The sequence below is a fragment of the Felis catus genome, chromosome B4 (genome assembly GCF_018350175.1).
Source record: "Felis catus isolate Fca126 chromosome B4, F.catus_Fca126_mat1.0, whole genome shotgun sequence".
Taxonomy (NCBI): Eukaryota; Metazoa; Chordata; class Mammalia; order Carnivora; family Felidae; genus Felis; species Felis catus.
In genome coordinates this window covers 135,718,065-135,736,904 of record NC_058374.1, presented here as the reverse complement: position 1 = coordinate 135,736,904, position 18,840 = coordinate 135,718,065, and the positions used below count along the sequence as shown (strand labels likewise).

At 53.5% G+C, this 18,840-nt stretch overlaps 1 protein-coding gene and 1 long non-coding RNA gene across 3 annotated transcripts in view; one reads left to right on the top strand and one right to left on the bottom strand.

Annotated features, from left to right (window-relative positions):
* ARFGAP3 (ADP ribosylation factor GTPase activating protein 3) overlaps positions 1-14,786 on the top strand; it is a 55,174-nt gene extending 40,388 nt beyond the window's left edge. For both annotated transcript variants that reach the window (XM_023257561.2, XM_023257562.2), the window contains 4 exons: positions 4,279-4,402; positions 5,302-5,392; positions 12,198-12,319; positions 13,714-14,786. In XM_023257561.2, the coding sequence (XP_023113329.2) occupies positions 4,279-4,402; positions 5,302-5,392; positions 12,198-12,319; positions 13,714-13,731 (355 nt within the window). In that variant the 3' untranslated portion in view covers positions 13,732-14,786. The remainder of the gene's footprint in view (positions 1-4,278; positions 4,403-5,301; positions 5,393-12,197; positions 12,320-13,713) is intronic.
* On the bottom strand, positions 12,459-13,374 carry LOC109501829. The gene is made up of 2 exons (XR_002160151.3): positions 13,236-13,374; positions 12,459-12,760 (listed from the first exon to the last, which is right to left on the bottom strand). It is a non-coding gene; the product is annotated as an uncharacterized LOC109501829 (long non-coding RNA).
* Positions 14,787-18,840: the final 4,054 nt, after the last annotated feature.

The following is an 18,840-nucleotide window of genomic DNA, read 5'->3' as shown; positions in this document are numbered from 1 at the left end:
TGCTGATCAAATAGTAGTTCTATTTTTTATTTTTTTTTTTTAAATTTTTTAATGTTTATTTTTGAGAGAGAGAGAGAGAGAGAGACAGACAGACAGACAGACAGAGCGGGGGAAGGGCAGACAGAGAGGGAGACACAGAATCCGAAGCAGGCTCCAGGCTCTGAGCTGTCAGCACACAGTTTGATGTGGGGCTTGAACTCATGAACCGTGAGATCATGACCTGAGCCGAAATCAGACACTTAACCGACTGAGCCACCCAGGCACCCCTCTATTCTTAATTTTTTGAGGGACCGACCTCCATACTGTTCTCTGTATGGCTCTGCTAATTTGCGTTCTCACCGACAGCATACAGGGGTTCCCTTTTCCCCAATTCTCCTCCATACTTACCTCTTTTGGTACTTGCCATCCAAAGAGGTGTGAGGTGACATCTCATTGTGGTTTTGACTTGCACTTCCCTGATGGTGAGTGATGTTGAGCATCTTTTCAGATACCTGGTGGCCATAAACTTCCTTTTTAGAACTGCTTTTGCTGTGTTTCATGAGTTTGGGTGTGTTGTGTTTCCATTTTCATTTGTTTCAAGATATTTTTTTATTTCCCTTTTGATCTCTTCATTGACCCACTGGTTGTTCAGGAATGTGTTGTTTAATTTCCATATATTTGTGAATTTTCCAGTTTTCCTCTCCAATCACTGATTTCTACTTGCAACCATTATGGTTGGAAAGGACACTTTATATGATTTCAACCTTCTTAAACATAACGTATGATTTAAATTTATTTTGTGACCTAACATATATTTGTCCTGGAGAATGTTCTATGTGTGCTTGAGAATGTGTGTTCTACTGCTATTGGATGGAGTGTCTTGAATGTGTCTGTTTGTCCATTTGGTCTAAAATGCTGTTGAAGTCCAATTTTCTTGATTTTCTTTCAGGATGATCTGTCTGTTATTGAAAGTGGGATACTGAAGTCTCCTATGTGATTACAGTACTATTTCTCCCTTCTGATCTGTTAATATTTATATCATATATTTAGGTGCTCCAATGTTGGGTACATATATATTTATAGTTGATCATATATGTGTGTGTGTGTATATATATATACACACACACACACATACACACACACACACATTTATATAGTTATATAATGACCTTTGTTCCTTGTTACAGTTTTTGGCTTAAAGTGCACTTCATCTGATATAAGTGTGGCTATCCCTGTTCTCTCTTGGTTTACATTTGCGTGGAGTATCTTTTTCAGTCCCTTTACTTTCTGCTTATGTGTGTTCTTCAAGCTGAAGAGAGTCTCTTGGAGGCAACATGCCGTTGGACCTTGTTTTTTAATCCATCTGGCCACTCATTGTCTTTTGGTTGGTGAATTTAGTCCATTTATGTTTAAAGCAACTATCGATAGGTAAGGATTTACTAATGCCATCTTAGTAATTGTTCATTGGCTGTTTGGTGGTTCCCTTGTTCCTTTCTTCCTCTCTTGCTGTCTTCCTTTGTGAATTGATGACTTTCCATAGTGGTATGTTATTATTTCTTTCTCTTTCTCTTTTGTGTGTATACTATAGATTTTTGCTTTATGATTACCATGAGGCTTACATAAAACATCTTATAATTATAGCAGTCTATAAACAGCCTATAGCTGTCAGCACAGAGCCCGGCGCAGGGCTCAAACTCACGAACTGCGAGATCATGACCTGAGCTCAAGTCGGATGCTCAACTAACTGAGCCACCCAGGCGCCCCAATAACAGTCTATTTTAAGTGGATAACAACTTAACCTAGATTACATACAAGAATTCTACCCTTTTACTCTACCCCCTCTACATTTTATGTTTTTGATGTCGTAATTTACTCCTTCTTTTATTGTATATCAAGTAATAAATTAATGTAGCTGTAGTTATTTTTACCATTTTTGTTTTTTAACTTTTATACAGAGGTAAGTGATTTATACACCACCATTGCAGCATTCAAGTATTGTGAATTTGACTGTACACTTACCTCCATCAGTGAGTTTTATACTTTCATGTTTTTATGTTACTAATTAGCATTCATCAGTTCAGCTTCCAAGACTCCTTTTAGGATTTCGGTGACACAAGTCTCTTGGTTGGCAGGGTTTGCTTGTTTGTTTGTTTTTCACTTCGAATATATCCTTCCCCTGTCTCCTGGCCCTGCTAGGTTTCTGCTGAGAAATCTGCTGATGGTCTCCCAGGGATTCCACTGTACATGATGAGTTTCTCTTCTCTTGTTGCTTTAAAAATTCTTTTTCGGGGGGCGCCTGAGTGGCTTAGTCAGTTAAGCATCTGACTCTTCATTTTAGCTTGGGTCATGATCTCACAGTTTGTGGGTTCGAGCCCCATGTGACAGTGTGGAGCCTGCTTGGGATTCTCTCTCTCTCCCTCTCTCTGTCCCCCACCCCCTGCCTCAGAAAACAAAAACAAAAAACAAAAGAACTTAAAAATTCTTTTTTTCCCCCCTTATGCTTTACCTTTATTCCCATGACCTACTCATTTCATAACTGGGGGCCTGTATCTCCCTCTCCCCTTCACCCATTTGGCTCATTCTCCCACCCCCCCCTTTTGTCTGACAACCATCATTTGTCTGTGTCTATGTTTATACTTCTGATTCTGCTCTTTTTTTGTTTATTCATGTTTTTTTTTTAAGATTTCTTTTATGAGTTGAATCGTATGGTATTTATCTTTCTCTCTTTTTGTCTTTGATTTTTAACAGTTTTATTATAGTGTGTCTTGGTAAAGATCTCTTTGGGTTGAATCTCTTTGAGGACTTTTGAGCTTCGTGTACCCGAATGTCCGTATCTCTCTCCAGATCTGGGAAGTTTTTAGCTGTTATTTCTTGCAATAAGCTTTTTGCCCCTTTTGCCCTCTCTTCTCTTGATGGGCCTCCTGTAATGCATAAATTAGTTTCTTACGGTGTCCCATAATTCATATAGGCTTTCTTCACTCAGTTTTATTCTTTTTTCTTTTTTTCTCCTCTGACAGGATGATTTGAAATGACCTGTCTTCGAGTTCACAAATCCTTCTGCTTGACTCAGTCTGCTGTTGATGTCCTCTGTTGTATTTTTCAGCTCCACAGTCTCTGTTTGGTTCTTTTTTGTGATTTCCGTCTCTGTGTTGAACTTCTTACTCTGTTTGCGTGTTATTTTCCCGACTTCGTTGAGTTGTGCGTGTTCTCGTAGGTTGCTGAGCTTCTTTAAAACAGTTATTTTGAAATCTTTGTCAGCCGATTCTTTGGGATCGGTTATTGGAAAATTACTGCGTTCCCTTTGTGGTGTCGCGTTTCCTTGATTTTTCGTGCTGCTTGGCGTCTTGTGTTGCTGTCTTCGCATTAGAAGAAGAGTCACCTCCTCCTGTCTCTACCGACTGGCTTGGGGTGAGAAATGCCTTCACCAGCAGCCCTGCTAGGGATCCTGAAGCTTTCTCAGACCTTTTCTATGGAAATACCACTCTATACTACTCGTTCCCTTTTGGGGCTGGATTCTTAAGATGAATGCCGTCTCTCAATCCCACAAGGCCAGGCCAGGTGCTCGAGCCTCCTGTGTACTCTCCCTTGGTGCCTGGAGATGCTCCTTTGTGTACTTCCTCCCAGTCCCAGAGCGGGCTGGCTTTCTGCACACGCTCAAAGGCTTGTCCTCGCCGTCTGTGGGGGCTTGTGCAGGGAGCCGACTATGAAGGTGGGAGATGTGTGGGTGAGGTGCACAGAGCGTTGGAAGGCATCCATGGGCCAGCGGGGGGCTCCACGGGCAAAGTGTACCCAGCTGCTTGTGAGCAGGCTTCCTCGTGGTGTCCACAAAATGGTCGATGGGACCTACGTGCCTTTGAGTTCTGAGCCCCGGCTGCTGTGCTTCCAGCCTCTCCCAGCCCCTAAGCCATGCAGATCACCTCAGTACTCCGGATGGGGTGGGAAAGAAGGGGCATTTTCTGCAGTGTCCCACCCAGCAGGGGAAATCGGGCTCCCACTCACCAGCCTCTCACTTTCCCCCATGGGAGATATCGCAGGCCAGGGGGCTCTCTCTTGGTACTGAGCTGTGCCGCCCGGGGAGAGGGGTGACTCAGGGAAGGTGAAACTGTGCCTCTTACCCTCTTTCTTGTGCCCAGTCTTGGATCATTTTACTCCCAACAGTGTGTTGGAATCTCTCTGCTGCACCCCTGCGTCCTGTCTGTGGACAATCGTCAAAATCAGTGTTCTATAGGGGGACGATGGTAGAAAACTCCCTACTTCACCGTCTTGCTGACGTCGCTCCTGTTCTGTTTTTAATTATAGACCTACTGCCCGCCGTAAGCCAGACTATGAGCCAGTTGAGAACACAGATGAAGCCCAGAAGAAGTTTGGCAATGTCAAAGCCATTTCATCAGATATGTACTTTGGAAGACAAGCCCAAGCTGATGTAAGTGTCCAGAGAGTTTGTGTGTGAGCCCTATTGAGCAGGAAGCGAGCAGGGACCTGGGAGCCAGGGGAGGAGGTGATAGGCGCAGAGTGGGAGGGACTCAGACTGTGAGAGGCCCCTGGGCCCAAGGTGATGGAGTCGGGACTCAAACCCAGGTCCTCCTGACTCCTCCCCCTCACTGCCCCAGCTGGAGAAGAGGCTAGAAGGTAGGGACCGTGTCTCACGTTTCTCTGATTCCTTTCTCAGTGTTGTGAACACACATCTATTTAATATGTTTAGAAAAAATTTCAGGCGATTTTTGATACAGCTGTAATTTACTGAACTTTTTAATTATTATTAATGAAGTTAAATGGCGTATATAGATATGTTCGGGGAGGGTATATATATTTATTTTCAGGTTGTTGCCTCTCGCCTTAGAGGAGTCTTGCTACACAGAAGGATCATACGGCAATGGAGAGGCCTAAGGTGTTTTCTGATGTCGGGGTGCTGGTGTGCTTTTGCCGAAGCTCTCGGAGGCGCGCGTCACTGCCAGGGTTCTTGGGCGACACAGGGAGCTGCTTCCTAAAGGCACTGAGTCTGTTTCGTAGCAACAGAGCTTTGCCCGGCACTTCAGGAGCTTAGAGTTACCACTTGCTCTTCCCACCCCCTAAAAGCTGCCTTATTTTAAAGCTGGCAACATTTAAGTCTACCTTGAAAGTCACGGAGCAGAGCCGACGTGGGCAGCCGTGCAGTGGCCTCTGCTGGCCGCTGGTGGGCACAGCGCCGCGACAGAGGTTCCCTGCTGCTCTCTGGTTCCCCTGCCCTGAGCAGCTGTGAACTGACAGCTCCTCGCTGATTCTTTTTGCAGAATTGCTCACAGCCTTTGGGGCCTGATGTTTCCTATTCCTTGTCTTCTCTAGTATGAAACCAGGGCTCGGCTGGAGAGGCTTTCGGCGAGTTCCTCCATAAGCTCAGCGGATCTGTTTGATGAGCAGAGGAAGCAGCCGGCAGGTAATGGGGGGGCGGGGCTGCCAACAAGGTTGGTGCCCGCCGTGTCTACGGCGTGAGTACGTTTTCTCTGCATAGAACTTTTTACTTTTCCAAGATCATCCGCAACCGTCACGTGATGCTCTTACCCCCTCTGTGAACAGAGCAGAAGTTACCGTTTCAGGCCTGGCGTGTGAGGAGACCGGGTCAGGACATTTAAGCGACGTCCCCGGGTTGCCAGAGAAGTCATCTTCCTGGAACGTGTTTCCTGGTCCAGTGCAAAGGCCGTGTCCGATTTGTGTGGTATCACAGCCCCGCGGGTGGACGGCCCTGGGCTCCTAGCTGTCACTGACCGCTCCCTGCCTGAGACCTTGAGTGTTTCATGTCATTTTCCAGTCTTCCCAGACTCCTGCTCTGTGAAGCGGGTAGATACTACATCCCGCGCAAGGTTGCGCTGAGGCTTAAGCGAGGTACTATGTGTGAAGTGCCACCTGGGTGCCCGGCACCCAGGGGAGACAGAGGCAGGTAGAACAGGGGACTTCACCAGGCTCAGTCTTCGAGGGAAGGCAGAATGTGGCTGTGGAAACAGGCAGGTGCAGGGGAATCTCCTGTCTCCCCAGCCCTCTTAGGGTGCAGACCCCATGGACGAGAGATGCCGGGGAGCCCCAGGGAGTGCACCTCAGAGCATGGGCCCATCCTGGACGTCCAGAGCCGAGCCGGTCTCTGCTTGTGCCTCTGGGTCCCTGAGCCATGACTGAGTCCTACCCAGGCCTCAGCCTGGCCAAAGGTGACGGGAAGGCTGTGTGTTCTTCCTTCGTCACAGCTCGCGTTAAAGGAGCGGTGTCCTCTGAAGTCACTTCGGGAACCCGCTCGGCGGGAGAGCCCAGGGGGAGGGGACCTCCAGAGCCAAATGCTCCAGGCCCAGGACCACCTGCTCCCCCTCGTCCCCAAACCTGGAGGAGCCAGGCCTGGGCACAGGTGACCAGCATGGGCAGCTGCAGAGAACAACTGTTTTCTGAGTACAGCGAGAAACAGCCTCAAGAGAGAAGGTCGTGGGACAGACCCGAGTGCCTGGAACCTTCAGTGCTGGGGTGTGGGGGATGCTGGAAGATCCACTGTGGCCCTCAGGTTCAGTAAGCACACCAGGCTGCTTGCTGCCGTGGGAAGGAGCTCTCCACCCAGGGGATGCAGGGCCCCCGGGGCAGGTGGGGGCCAGGGCCTCAGCTTCTGCGGGGAGCCCACCAGGCAGGGGTGCTCGGTGGGGCTGCGGCTCTCCGGCCGCTCTCTGGGCTGCCTTCTGCACCGAGTCCGGGTCGGGCAGGGTGGCTCCTGGACTTGTATTCTTATCTCTTGTCGGGACTTCCTCTTGTGGCCGCCTTCCCAGGTGGAGGGGTGCTGGCCCTGCACCCTTCGGAGGGGAGCAGGGGAGCATCCCCACAGCCCCGCCTCCCCCCCCCCCAAAAGGGTATCAGGTCAGCCCCTCAGAACCTCAGGTGTTGAAAGTCGTCCCCCCCCCCCAACCAGCTGTGTGTGATTTTGTCATTCAGGTTATTGGAAGTTTCACTCTGAAACCCTGTTTGTTTAAAAAAGGAAAAAAAAAACATTTGGAGATCAAATGAAAACTCTTTCCAATTGTTGAAGGAAAATTGTGGCCGGCCCATGTATGCTTTCCTGTCCCCTTTCAGAGAACAAAGGCTCTTTAATTGTTTGGGCCCTGTGTGGGTCCCAAACTCAGGGTCACAGAAAGGGTGCCACCCCCCCCCCCCCCCCCCCCCGCCGGCCTTCGTGCTCCCTCCTCCATCCAAGCCCACGGCTCAGACCGTGGTCGCCCTCGTTCGGCATCTTCCATCAAGCGCATCATAAAAGTTGCCTTCGGTAACGCCCATAAGTGTAGTGCACTGAACAACTCTTATTAAATATTTACTTTCTGTCAAGAGTGCATTTCGGCAAACAGCAAAAGCTGGTTAAGAGACTCTTCTGGGTTTCTTATCTTAGAAGCTTTCCCATCCGTGAAATCTCAGTCATTGAGGAGATCATGGTATACTTTGTAATTTCATTGTGGTGGGGGGACTGGGGAATGCCTCCAGATTCGAAATGCCTCCTGGTGAAACAAAATGCTTCCTGGGGATGTGTTTAATCCAGCAGCCTGGACGTTTGTCAAGGGCCCTTCCCTTTCAGGATACCGGAAGGACCAGATGAAAAACACACAGAAGCACCCGCCGCCAGCCTGGCATAGCGCCGGTCCCTGTGGCCACCCTCCCAGAGCAGGGTCAGCTGGGGGAGGTGGGACTGCCATCACCTGGGTCCTGTGTCGGGAGGCAGCCACTCAGGGCACTGAATGACAGAACAGAGGCAGCTTTGGGAGAGCAGAAGCTCCAAGCCCAGTCTGTCCCCTCGGGGTTTTTCTTTCCAGAAAATGACTCTGGTTATTTGAATCTGAGCGTGTCCACCGGGAGGGCCAGAGACGCTGAGGCCCTTCTCTCCTAGGCTCCACTCGCTCGTTTGCCCCGTGCACCTGTTTGCTTTGTCCCCTTGGGGCACCTTGGCTGCTCTCTCCTTTCCTCCTTACTCAGGCCCGCGGTCCAGGCATGCGACCTCTTCGGGCCTGCAGATCTCCAAGCACTGGCCTCAGTCCGCAGCCACGTGATTTTGTTTGGTCAGGCGGTGAATGTGTTTGCCACAGCTGCGCCGTGGCGTCGCCGACCCGGAGTCGGCCGCCGGCCGGAGTCTCGTCACTTGGGCACAGGGCTGCCGTGCGGGTGGCAGAGAGGTCACTGCCGTGATCTGTTCGTTATTAAACTCGTCACTCGTGTCATGTTGGAAACCCTTTCTTCTCTCCCTTCGTCCCCATTTCAGGGAAACGGGTACATGATCGTCTACTGAAAATCGATTGTTTGAGGAGCCGGGGCACCGTCCTGGGCTCCTCGGGCTTCCGCAGTGCCACCCTCCCACCTCCTGCAGCTACCCCTTCTCCCTTCTCCGGGCTGATTCTACCCAGAAGTCTCTGGTCGGCCCAGGTTTCACATCCTGCCCTTGCTCCCTGCCGCTTGGCTCTCAGCTCCTGTGGGCCTTTCCAGGCTCAGTTCCCAGCGTTTTCCTGCTCCAGCCCTGGGTGCACGCTCCGGGCGCCCTCTGCTGTCACCAGGGTAGAGGCCGTCTGATGACCGCCCCGCCCCCGGACTGGACCCTAAGCCCTTCGGGGACAGGACCTGTCCGTTTTCATCTCCGTCCCCTGGCAGCTGGCATGCCTGGCACAGGGAAAGCCCTCAGGATGCATCTTTTGAGTGAACGAATGGACGGGTAATGAAGGAGCCCTGGAAGCAGGGGTGCCGGTCAGCGGGTCCCTCGGCCAGCTGAGCGCGGGAGCCACGGTCCTCACTGTGCTCGTGCCCCTTCCAGCACAAACAGGAACGTCCCCTGCCCCGGCTGTGATGTCACGTGGCCAGTGTCAGGCGCCGTGTGCACATTGCCGTGGTTCCTTCTGTGCGGAGGTGGCCTCCGAGGCTTCCACCGAGAGACGGCCCCATGGGCCCCCATCTCGCGTGACTGTGCAAAGCGGACCCCCTGCCGGCCCGTGGCGGGCACAGTGAGGTGCTAGCACGGTGTCACTTGGCCTTCCCGACTGATACAGGGCCTCCACGCCAACCACTTAACGTGGCGTGGCTCGGCTGGCCCCGTCCCCCGGCCTGGACACTCCGGGGCCTCTGTCTCTGTCTTGCCACCTTTTCGGTTGCTTGAGCCAGAAACCTGGGAATCAGCCTTAATTTCTCTCTTTCCCAGCCCCCCGCTGCCAGTTGGTCCCTAAGCCTCCTCGGGACACTCAGACTCACCCACCCCACTGCCACCGGCTTCGTCTCGGCCGCAGCCACTCGTGCCTGGACTGCCTCGGTGGCCTCTAACTGCTGGCCGAGCTCTCCCGGTGCTGTTATCGGTTGATTGTCTGCCTTCCCCAGTAGGCAGTAAGCTCTGGAAAAGCACGTTTGTGATGATGTCCTCAGCACCAAGCCCGCTGGGGGTGTAATGGGGACAGAGAGATAGCAGGGAGACCGGGCACCTGACCTAGACCATAGGTCAGGGAGCCTCTTCCTGAGGAAGCAGCTTGAGCCGTCATTTCCTGAAGCCCATTGTGTAGTCTGAGCGCACTGGGGCTCTGCTGTCCTGGGCGGCCCTCAAAGGAGACACGGCACCCAGATACGAGAGGAGGAGGGAGACCTCACAGACCCGGGAGACCTTCAATCAGCTTTCACAGGTCTGCAGGCAGCAGACCTACAGGCGGAGGGCGGGAAGCCACCTCCCTGCCAGAGACCCAACACCCGTTCCGGAGTTGGCAGGCTGCTTACACTCCCAGGACTTAGATGGATAGTGAGGATTAGGTAAGGAGTAAAGGTGCACGATAACAGAGGCTAAATCAGATCTGAGTTCGTTTCCCTCTTACATGGGACTCTGGGGGGGCAGTTCAGGACATGTGCTATGTTCCCAGATGCCAAGGACCTAGGCCCTTCTCCTCTTGTTGCTCATGATCTCCTCTCCATACTTCACCTCATGCCCAATATGGTTGCTCCAGCCCTAGCCATCCCATCTGCATCCCAGCTAGCAGGAAGAGGCAGGGAAAAGGGCAGGCCTCAGCCCTGGATGGCGCTTCGGCTTACATCCCATTGGCCAGAACCCTGTCACCTGAACACACCTTGTTGCAAGGGTTAGAATTTGGGAGCTCTGTACAGAGAAGGGGAGGAGAGGAGAGGAAGGACTCTAGGGGATGGGCCGCCATCTCAGGGCACCTGGGGACTGTACCTAGTCAGTGAGAGATCATGGTCCCAGAGCCGTCCCGCCTTAGCTGTGCTCTCTTCTTTAAGTGCTTCTCAAGTTGGAGGGGCGCCAGGGTGGCTTTGTTGGTTCAGCGTCCAGCTCCGGCTCAGGTCACGATCTTGCGGTTCGTGGGTTCGAGCCCCGTGTCAGGCTCTGTGCTGACGGCTCACAGCCTGACTCCTGTGTCAGATTCTGTGTCTCTCTCTTTCTCTGCCCCTCCCCTGCTCATGCTGTCTCTCTCTGCTTCTCAAAACTAAATAAACATTAAAAAAATTTTTAAAAATTTCCCAAGTTGGAAACTTGTAAGTGGAGGTGTTCTGCTAAGGTCCCTCCTGTGACCTCTGGTCCAGACCTACCCAGCCACTGTGGACCTCTCCAGGTAGTGGCACAGCCGTGACCCTGCCTCTGCACACTCAGGATCTCATACTAGCTTCCTGTTTGCTATGAAGACCCATCTGCAGGCCAGTAGCAACACTGGTGAGCGGCTGTGCTAGGATTTGAACCCAGATCCAGCGTCCAGGCTGGGCCTCCACTCTTTTATTGGCCAAGGCCTGCAAAACTTTAAAAAGTCAGCTGGAGGGGTGCCTGGGTGGCTCAGTCGGTTGAGCATCCGACTTCGGCTCAGGTCGTGGTCTCAGCTCGTGGGTTTGAGCCCCGTGTCGGGCTCTGTGCTGACGGCTCGGAGCCTGGAGCCTGCTTCGGCTTCTGTGTCTCCTTCTTTCTCTGCCCCTCCCCTGCTCACGCTCTGTCTCTCAAAAATAAAATGTTTGAAAGAAATAAAAACAAAATTAAAAATGAATAACAAGTCAGCTGGAGGCAGAGAGGGGAGGAACCCGCACCGGCGGCCCCTCCCTGCATGGTGGGCACGGGAGCCGTGCTGGGGATCCACACTGTCCCTTCTGGGCGGCGTCCGTGTGGAAAGATAAACACGTCCATTCCGTTTTTTCTTGGAAAGGGAACTGGCTTCTGTTGCTTACGGGGCAGGTGGGTGCGGCTGGGTCGTGCGGGGGTGGCTGCGCTTGGCACCCTAGGACCTGCAGGGTTTGGGCTCGCTCACAGTCACGGGGCCCCTCCAGCTTTCTGTCACACCCCTGGGACGGAGCCTCAGCCCGAAACCCTGGCTGTCTGCTCCGGAGCTGCCGCCGCTCAGGTGCGATACTGCCGATGCGCTTCACTTGCACTGGTGGAAATAGGCTGATGTTTCCGCCGGCCGCCAAAACCGAAGCAAAGAACTCCCACTGGTTCTGGCCTCAGGAAGCAAGGTGGGGGGTGAGCTTGGCTCCGGCTCAGAGTCAGAAAAGCCTCAGAGAGACACCTGTGCGTTTGGCTCCCCTCCCTAGTGAACCTCGTTCTCCTGTCCTGCAGGCTTCCCCTGCCCTGAGTGGCGGGTGACAGAGACAGCGGCCGCTGCGGTGCCTTATCCCCGCCGGCAGCCCCAGAGCAAGCAAAGGCTCCTCTCCCTGAGAGATACAGGAGTCCCAGGAAGGCTCTGATCGGCCAGGCCTGGGTCACACGCCCACCCCTCTGGATGGAGTCCGCGGGGCTCCCCAAGAGAAGGGAGGAGGGCTTGTACCAAAAGCGCAGGGTGGGTGGGGGGGGGGGGATGTTGAGCACTCAAAACCTAGAGATGTCCGCCCATCTGCCATTTACTGAGGATTTACCTGTCAGATCTTGTGTTCAGAGGGGGAACCAGGAGCCCAGAGAGGGTGAGAAAGCTCTCCAAAGACACACGGCTTAGAAGAGACAGTGCCAGTATTTGAACCCCTGGTGGTCCCAAGACCCAATACGACATCTGCTCTCGTACGGGGTCTTACAGCTAGTTCAGGGTGGGGCTGGCACTGAAACAGGGTCCTGACCCCACCGCAAGGTTCTTCTCCCTTCCCCCCAGCTGCTGCTTGCGGGAAGCGGGAAGCACGAAGCGGGAGGGGATTCTGTGCCCTCTAAGGTCATGGAGTGCCCTGGGCACCGGTTGTGCCGCCTGTCGCCACGGTCCAGTGACAGACGGCATCTGTTCTGTGTGCAGGAAGCTACAACCTCACGAGCGTGCTGCCCACGGCGCCTGACATGGCCCAGTTTAAGCAGGGAGTGCGATCCGTTGCTGGAAAGCTCTCGGTCTTCGCTAACGGCGTCATGACTTCCATTCAGGTCAGTGCCCCGGGGGTGACAGGAACGGAGTGGGGTGGTGGCTCCGGCGTGGAAAACGCAACTTGGACCGCTCTTCACCTGCTGGCAGATTCGATTTCCTGTTGTTGATTTATACGTTTGCTACGGTGTAACCCGGGGCGTCAGGAAAACCAGAAACTGGGCTTTTATTTTTGCTTAAACGTTCTCGTTGATGACTCTAGAGCAATTGTTACAGGAATTGATCGTATGCTGCGCTTGAACAGAGAAATAGGAAGAAGAAAATAAAAACGGCCCATGATCCCAAGGACAGCTTCTGTTACTGTTTCGGCATATTTTATTTTAGTTCTTGATTTCTATGCACATCTTCTTAGAACTCAAAAGGATTAGGCTGTACAGATGATTTGACATTCTCCGTGGTGCTCTGCTGTGAGCATTTCTGTGTAATTCTTCAGAAGCTGCCTTCTGTGGAGCGAAAATGCAGCACATTTATCTAACTCTTCCCTAATTTGGGGATTTACGTGGTATTTCGGCCTCCGAAATAAGGCAAGGATGGGGCATCCTCGCGTACCACAGCGGAAGGCCATCTCTTAAGGCTTATTTCGTGAACCTTCTGGTGTACGTCCTGTTGTTCTAGGGTGCTGCTACTAATGCGAAAACGTGGCCACGGGCGGTAGGACCTAATCAGTGCGGCCTCTGGTGCCTCTGAAGGGGCTTCCCCGCTTGGGGAGGGGGTGGGGCGGCCCCCACTGAAGAGAATCCCCTCCGCCCAGAGGTTCCTGCTGTTTTGGCTGCTGTTGAGAACAACCTTTGGTTAGAATTCACGGGGCTCTTTTCATGTCCCTGAGGTCAGCTGAGCCCACATCAGTCCTTCCACGTAGGTGACATCCGTATTTTAGGGAAGGTCATCCCCCTTTTATAGGTTACCCCTCTTTTATACCTTTATTTTATAGATGCAGAATCGGAGGTACGGAGGTTAAGTTGCTTCTGCAGGATCGCTCAGCTGAGCCAGAATTTCAGGGTTCAGACTCCACGTGTGTTACACCTGCCTCCCAGAGAGAGGCTCCCCACTTGGCTCCCCACCCCCACCCCCCAGATGCTTTGCGCCCCTCCCCACGGACCCTCCCACAGCGCGGGAGCCGCAGGTGGCCGCGGGGCTCAGGGACAGGATGTCCTCCTGTCCATGGCCCACGCAGACCTCGGCATCAGGAAGCCCCGGCTGTGGCCACGCCCCTTCCAGTTACTGGGCTCTTTGAGGGGATGGGGGGGGGGGGGCGGCGTACGTTCCAGATGCCAGACAGTCGGTGTTCTGTGTTCACTGCGATGTCAGTTTGGGAACGCTGAGCGTTCGGTGCGCGTGAGAGGGAGAAACCGGCGCTGAGCGCGAGCAAACGTGCGTCTTGCTTCTCTCTCGCCAGGATCGCTATGGTTCTTAGCACCCACGCGGGGTCGCGCGTTTCCAGAGAGGCCTCGACGTGAACCAGTGAGCACGTCGCAGACCGCAGTGAAGACCGGACAGTTTTGCAGATTTTTCTGCTGCTTTTTCACATGGTATACATGCATTCCTGATTTCTAGTATTTCCTTTGAGAAATTCTCATTTTTGATGTAGTAGAAGCTTTATTGTAATTTCTGTTTTGCGTTCCTTCCTGCCCATGCGCTCCTTTGGGCATATCTGTGTGTAGCCTTGCTTTATTTGTGTGGAATCTGGTTCCAGCAGCTGGGGGTCTGGAGACAAGGGCTTCTCCCACCTCTGGGGGCTGAGAGCCTTCCTTCTGGGACTGGGGGAGGGGGTCTCAGTGCCGTGTGACCTGTGGGCTAAGGGCTACCCCAAGCAGTGATGCTCCAGGGGCCCGGAGAAACCAAATTCACCAACACACGTTTCATTCAAAAGGGAGCAAAGAATAAAAACAACAGACCAAAAATGTCTAATTTGGCAGGTTGCTTCATTTGTATTTCCACATGTTACAGTGATTTCAAAATAATGTTTAAAGCCGTCTGTCCCTTTGTATGATCTATAAATTCAAAAATAACTTACAGTGAGCACTTTTAACAAGGCTAAGCTTCTGCATTGCCAAGGGAATTAATCTTCTGACACGGTGTTGCTGTTTGAATTTATGGGAGATGTCAGCTGAGAATCTCCTGAGTGTGTTTACGAACCGACATAGTGGACAGAATTTAAAACGAATAAGGTAAGAAGACAGACCCACGGGAAATATCTCAGTACAGGGGAGAACAGTAGTTGTAACTGGGTAGTTTTGTTAATATTTTTTATCTTAATCTTGGTTTTCAAAAAATTACAGAATGTGTATAAATGAATAAAGAAAAATAATTTGGCTGTGTTTTAGACAGCGTTAGAATATATTGTTCAGCACAGTAAAATATATTTGAAATCTGATGAACCAGAAATGTGGTTTCAACTGAATATTTTGTGAATTTTTCTTAAAAGATCAAATTTGTAGACTTCTAAATATAATAAACCCTTGCAGCAGATCGTGTTGCCTATTTTTTTTTTTTTTTTTTTTTTTTTTTTTGCAAAAGCCTTTGTAATGAATCTTGTAAATCAGGGCTCATGATATAACATTGGCATGCATTTGAACTATGATATAATTAGAGATGGATCTGTTTTTCATGTACGTTTGGGGCCTGATGTGCAGCTGTCATTAACTGGGGTGTTGTCCCCAGGGCAGTAGCAGGTGGGGTGTCCTTGCTGAAAGTGAGGATGTGCACAGTGGCATGCCCGAGCCCAATGTGTTGCTGTAACAAGATACTACAGTCCGGGGGCTTAACGGCTCTGGAGACCAGAAGTCCAAGATCAAGGTGCCATCAGGGGTGACTTCTGGAGAGAACTCTCCCCCTGGCTTGTGGAAGGCCACCTTCTCTTCTCTGCCCTCATACAGAGGCTGGGCTCTGTTCCTCTCCTTACAAGGGCACCATTCCTGTGGGATCTGGGCCCCACCCTTCTATGCTCACTTCACCTTAACTCCCTCCTTAAAGGCCCATCTCCACGTAGAGTCACATTGGGAGTTAGGGCCTACACACAGGAATTTTAGGAAGACACAATTCCGTCCCTAACAGTGTCCGTAAGAAATTTCCACACTGGGTTAGCCCTGCTCCGGCCAGGCTGGGGCCTGGGCTCATTCCACATCCAGGAAATCTTCCTGGATTTCCTGCCCAAGGTGGTTCGCTTGCTCTAGCTCTGAAAGTGGCTTTTCCTTGAACTTCCTCACAAGGAAGGGCCTCTGCAGCCCCACCCCCCAGCCTGGCTTGGGTGCCTTTTCAGGGCCTTCTGGACCCCCTGTCCGAGGTATTCAGAGAAGACATCTCAGTGCCCGACACCTTCCCCAGCACGTGTGAGTGTGCATCGTGCGTGTGCAGGTGTGCCTCCTGCTGCACGTGGGGGGTTTTGTTTGTGTTCCTGGCCCGTTTATCCTTGGGCCTCGGTGTTTGTTTTGTTTCATTATCAGTGTGAGTGCTTCGTATATAGTAAGGATGTTGTTAATAACTGTTCTAACAAAACATGTTTTGGACCTGTGGATTAAAAAAGAAAATGGAAATAGGCCGATCCAAGGGTCTGGTGGAAACCAGCCCAGCCTGGGCTCGGGGGTTAAGCCGTGGTGCTCTGGAAAAGGGGTTTATTGCGCTTTCATTCTTGGGAGCAAAGCCGGTAAGGACCGGATGATAGTTCTGAGAAATTGAGAAAGCCAGGGGGCGGGGCTAGTTTTACAAAGCGTTTACCAGAACAAATTCTCCTTGGAAATGCAGAATTATTTAATCACCCTGGAGAGCGGCTGGGAACTAGATGTGAACCGAGCTGTGGGTGCGCCCCGATTGGGCCGCGATTGGTTTCCCTCCCCCGCGGGGCGGAGACCCAGGGGCTCCCGGGAGGGCGAGGAGGCGCCGGGCGCGGAGCTCCACCTGCTGGGCCCGGGAGCCCAGCCTCGGCCGCTCGGCTCCCACCAACCCCCGCCCGCACGAGTGAGCTCGGCACCCCTGCCCTGCCCGCCGTGTCCTCCTCGCCCTTCTAGGCGCTCAGCCTGCAAACCCGGCGGTCAGAGGTGACCTCCCGCCCGGAATTCCGCGGCCCCACCCCCAGGCGCACCTAGAGCCGGGTCTGCTCGCTGGTCCTCCGCCCATCCCAGAGCACAAGCCCGGGTCCTCTCCCCTGGCCCCTCCCTGCGCTCCCCCTGCCAACCCACTGTGCCCCTTTCTCCCGCCCAAGACCTTACCCCCAGATCTCTTACCCCAAGTACAGTCTGTGCTCAAAAGTCACCTTCTCCATGACCCTGATCTCCCATTTGAAAACTGCAGCCCAAGCCCGGGCACTTCTTATCCCCCATCCTGCTTTCTGCTCCTTCCTGGAAGGTTTGCCTTCTTGCCACTCCCTCCTCTGCTGTGTGTTTCCTGCCCATTTGCCTTCCTAGCTCTGTAGAAACATCAGCGTCCTGAGGGCAGGTTGCTGAGGGCCTGCTCGCTGATTCCCTGGCGCCTAGAACGGTGTCTCTCGCACAGTTTGAATGGGGGAATTTTGTCCTGCCAGCCCCACCCCTGGGGGGGTGACAGGCTGCCCTTGTTAACCCCTGGCGCTACTGTGTTAGGCCATCTCTTCCGCCGTCACCCATTCTGGTGTGTTCCCAGCCCTTTCCCTGCCCACACCCGGCTCCCAAGGCCCGCAGAGAGCGCCAGGAGCCCAGCTGCTAAGGTGCGGAGGGGTGACAACCCCCAGAATGCATGGTGGCCAGTGGCGTTGAGGCCAGATGAGGAATCAGGTCTGGGACCCCGGGTGACTGTGACCTCCAGGGTCAGACACTGAGGACCCCCCCCCCCAACCAGCTACTCCGGCCCGTGGGATGTGGGGTCACCGGCCTTCCTCCCCCTCCCCCACCCCCTGCAAACTGCGCATCTCTGTGGCTACGAGGCTCAGGTACCCGTGTTTGCTCTGTGTCCTGTGATGGGTTTACAAAGGCACACACAGGCTTCCTCCCTTTCTTTCCACTCCCGGTCCATTTTCCTGTTTGTAGTTCTTATTCTGCTTGTCCGGGTCATTTGTCTCACCTGAAACAAGAGCACCGTGGCAGGAACACCGGCCGTAGGCCTGGCACGGACAGATGGACGGACAGACGGACGGAGACAGGGACGGCGAGGGAGCAGACGCCAGGGGACTTGCTGGTTTTGCAAACAGGCTTCCGGTGCCTGATCTCCCTCCCCCTGTCTGTGCTTCTCCCTCTCCTGCGCCTGTCCACCCCCACCCCCTGCCCCGAACCTGGGTTTGGGGCGGAGGTGAGCCCTGCTGAGTTTGCCAGCTGTGTCCTGAGGCCCTGATGCTACCTCCTCCCCACCGCTTGCGCGGGACACCACCTCAGGCGCCTACGCCCTCAGTTCCTCCCTGTCACCCTCTGACCTTACCGTCGCCCAGTTAGCTGCACCCTTGTCTGCAGCACACACAGTGGGTGTGAGTGCTGGCGTGTCCCTCGGGGCTGTGCCCCAGCAGGCGCAGACGGCCCGGGGCACTGCTTAGGGAGGGCGCGCGTTTGCTCGGCACCTGGGGCTCAGTCTGAGTTTAGGCCGATACTGAGGCATTCCAGTTTGGCTCTGGATGTTCCTACGGCACCCCTCCCTCGAGCCCCAACAATGCAGGCAGCCTCCTCCCTCACCTCCCCCCCACCTGGTCCTCCAAGGACACCCGTGGCAGGCAGCACCTGCCCGCACCTGCCCGCTGCTCCCACTTTGTGCCAGCAGCCCGTGGGTCTGTGGAGCCTACTTCCTGAGTGTCCCCAGCCCCACGGCCTCCGCTTGACCCACTTGACAGGAGCTCCTGCTGTCTCTGGCCAGGAGCACTGCACAGCCCAAGGGCCCCTCCTCCGGCCAGGCCCCAGCCACCCCCCTCTTGGCCCTGTAACAACTCAGGGCTCCCGTCTTCCCACCCCAGACTACCCGGCACTCTTTTCCGCTCTGAGTCCTGTACTCCTCGGTGTTGTCCAGGGACAACGTGGGTCTCGGCCCCCGTGCCTCTCACAGTCCCGGGGCAGCCAGGCTCTGGGTCTCCTCCGGGCCTTTCCGCGGTTGTCACCTCCTCCAGGAAGGAGCCCTCAGAGCATGTGACCAATAGTTGGTCCAGCAGGCTCCCAGGGCCCGATTCTGTCCCCCCAGTGCATTCACCATTCGGACCTCTGTCCTGCTCACACCCCCACGTTCCTCAGGCTTTTGAGGGGCAGGTCTGAGAGGCCCAAGCATGGCCCAGAGACCTCCTCTCTGGCTCCGGTGTAGTAAGTGGAGGGAAGGAAGTTCTTTTTCCTTCTACCCTCCTAGGCTCTCTGGCTGGGATGCCGTAAAGGCAGACTGGTGAGGGGCGCCTGAGTGGCTCAGTTGGTTAGGCGACTGACTTCGGCTCAGGTCGTGATCTCGCGATTCGGGAGTTAGAGCCCCGTGTCCGTGCTGACAGCCTGGAGCCTGCTTCGGATTCTGTGTCTCCCTCTCTCTCAGCCCCTTCCCTGCTTGCTCTCTGTCTCTCAAAAATAATAAACATTGAAAAAAAAATTTTTTTTTA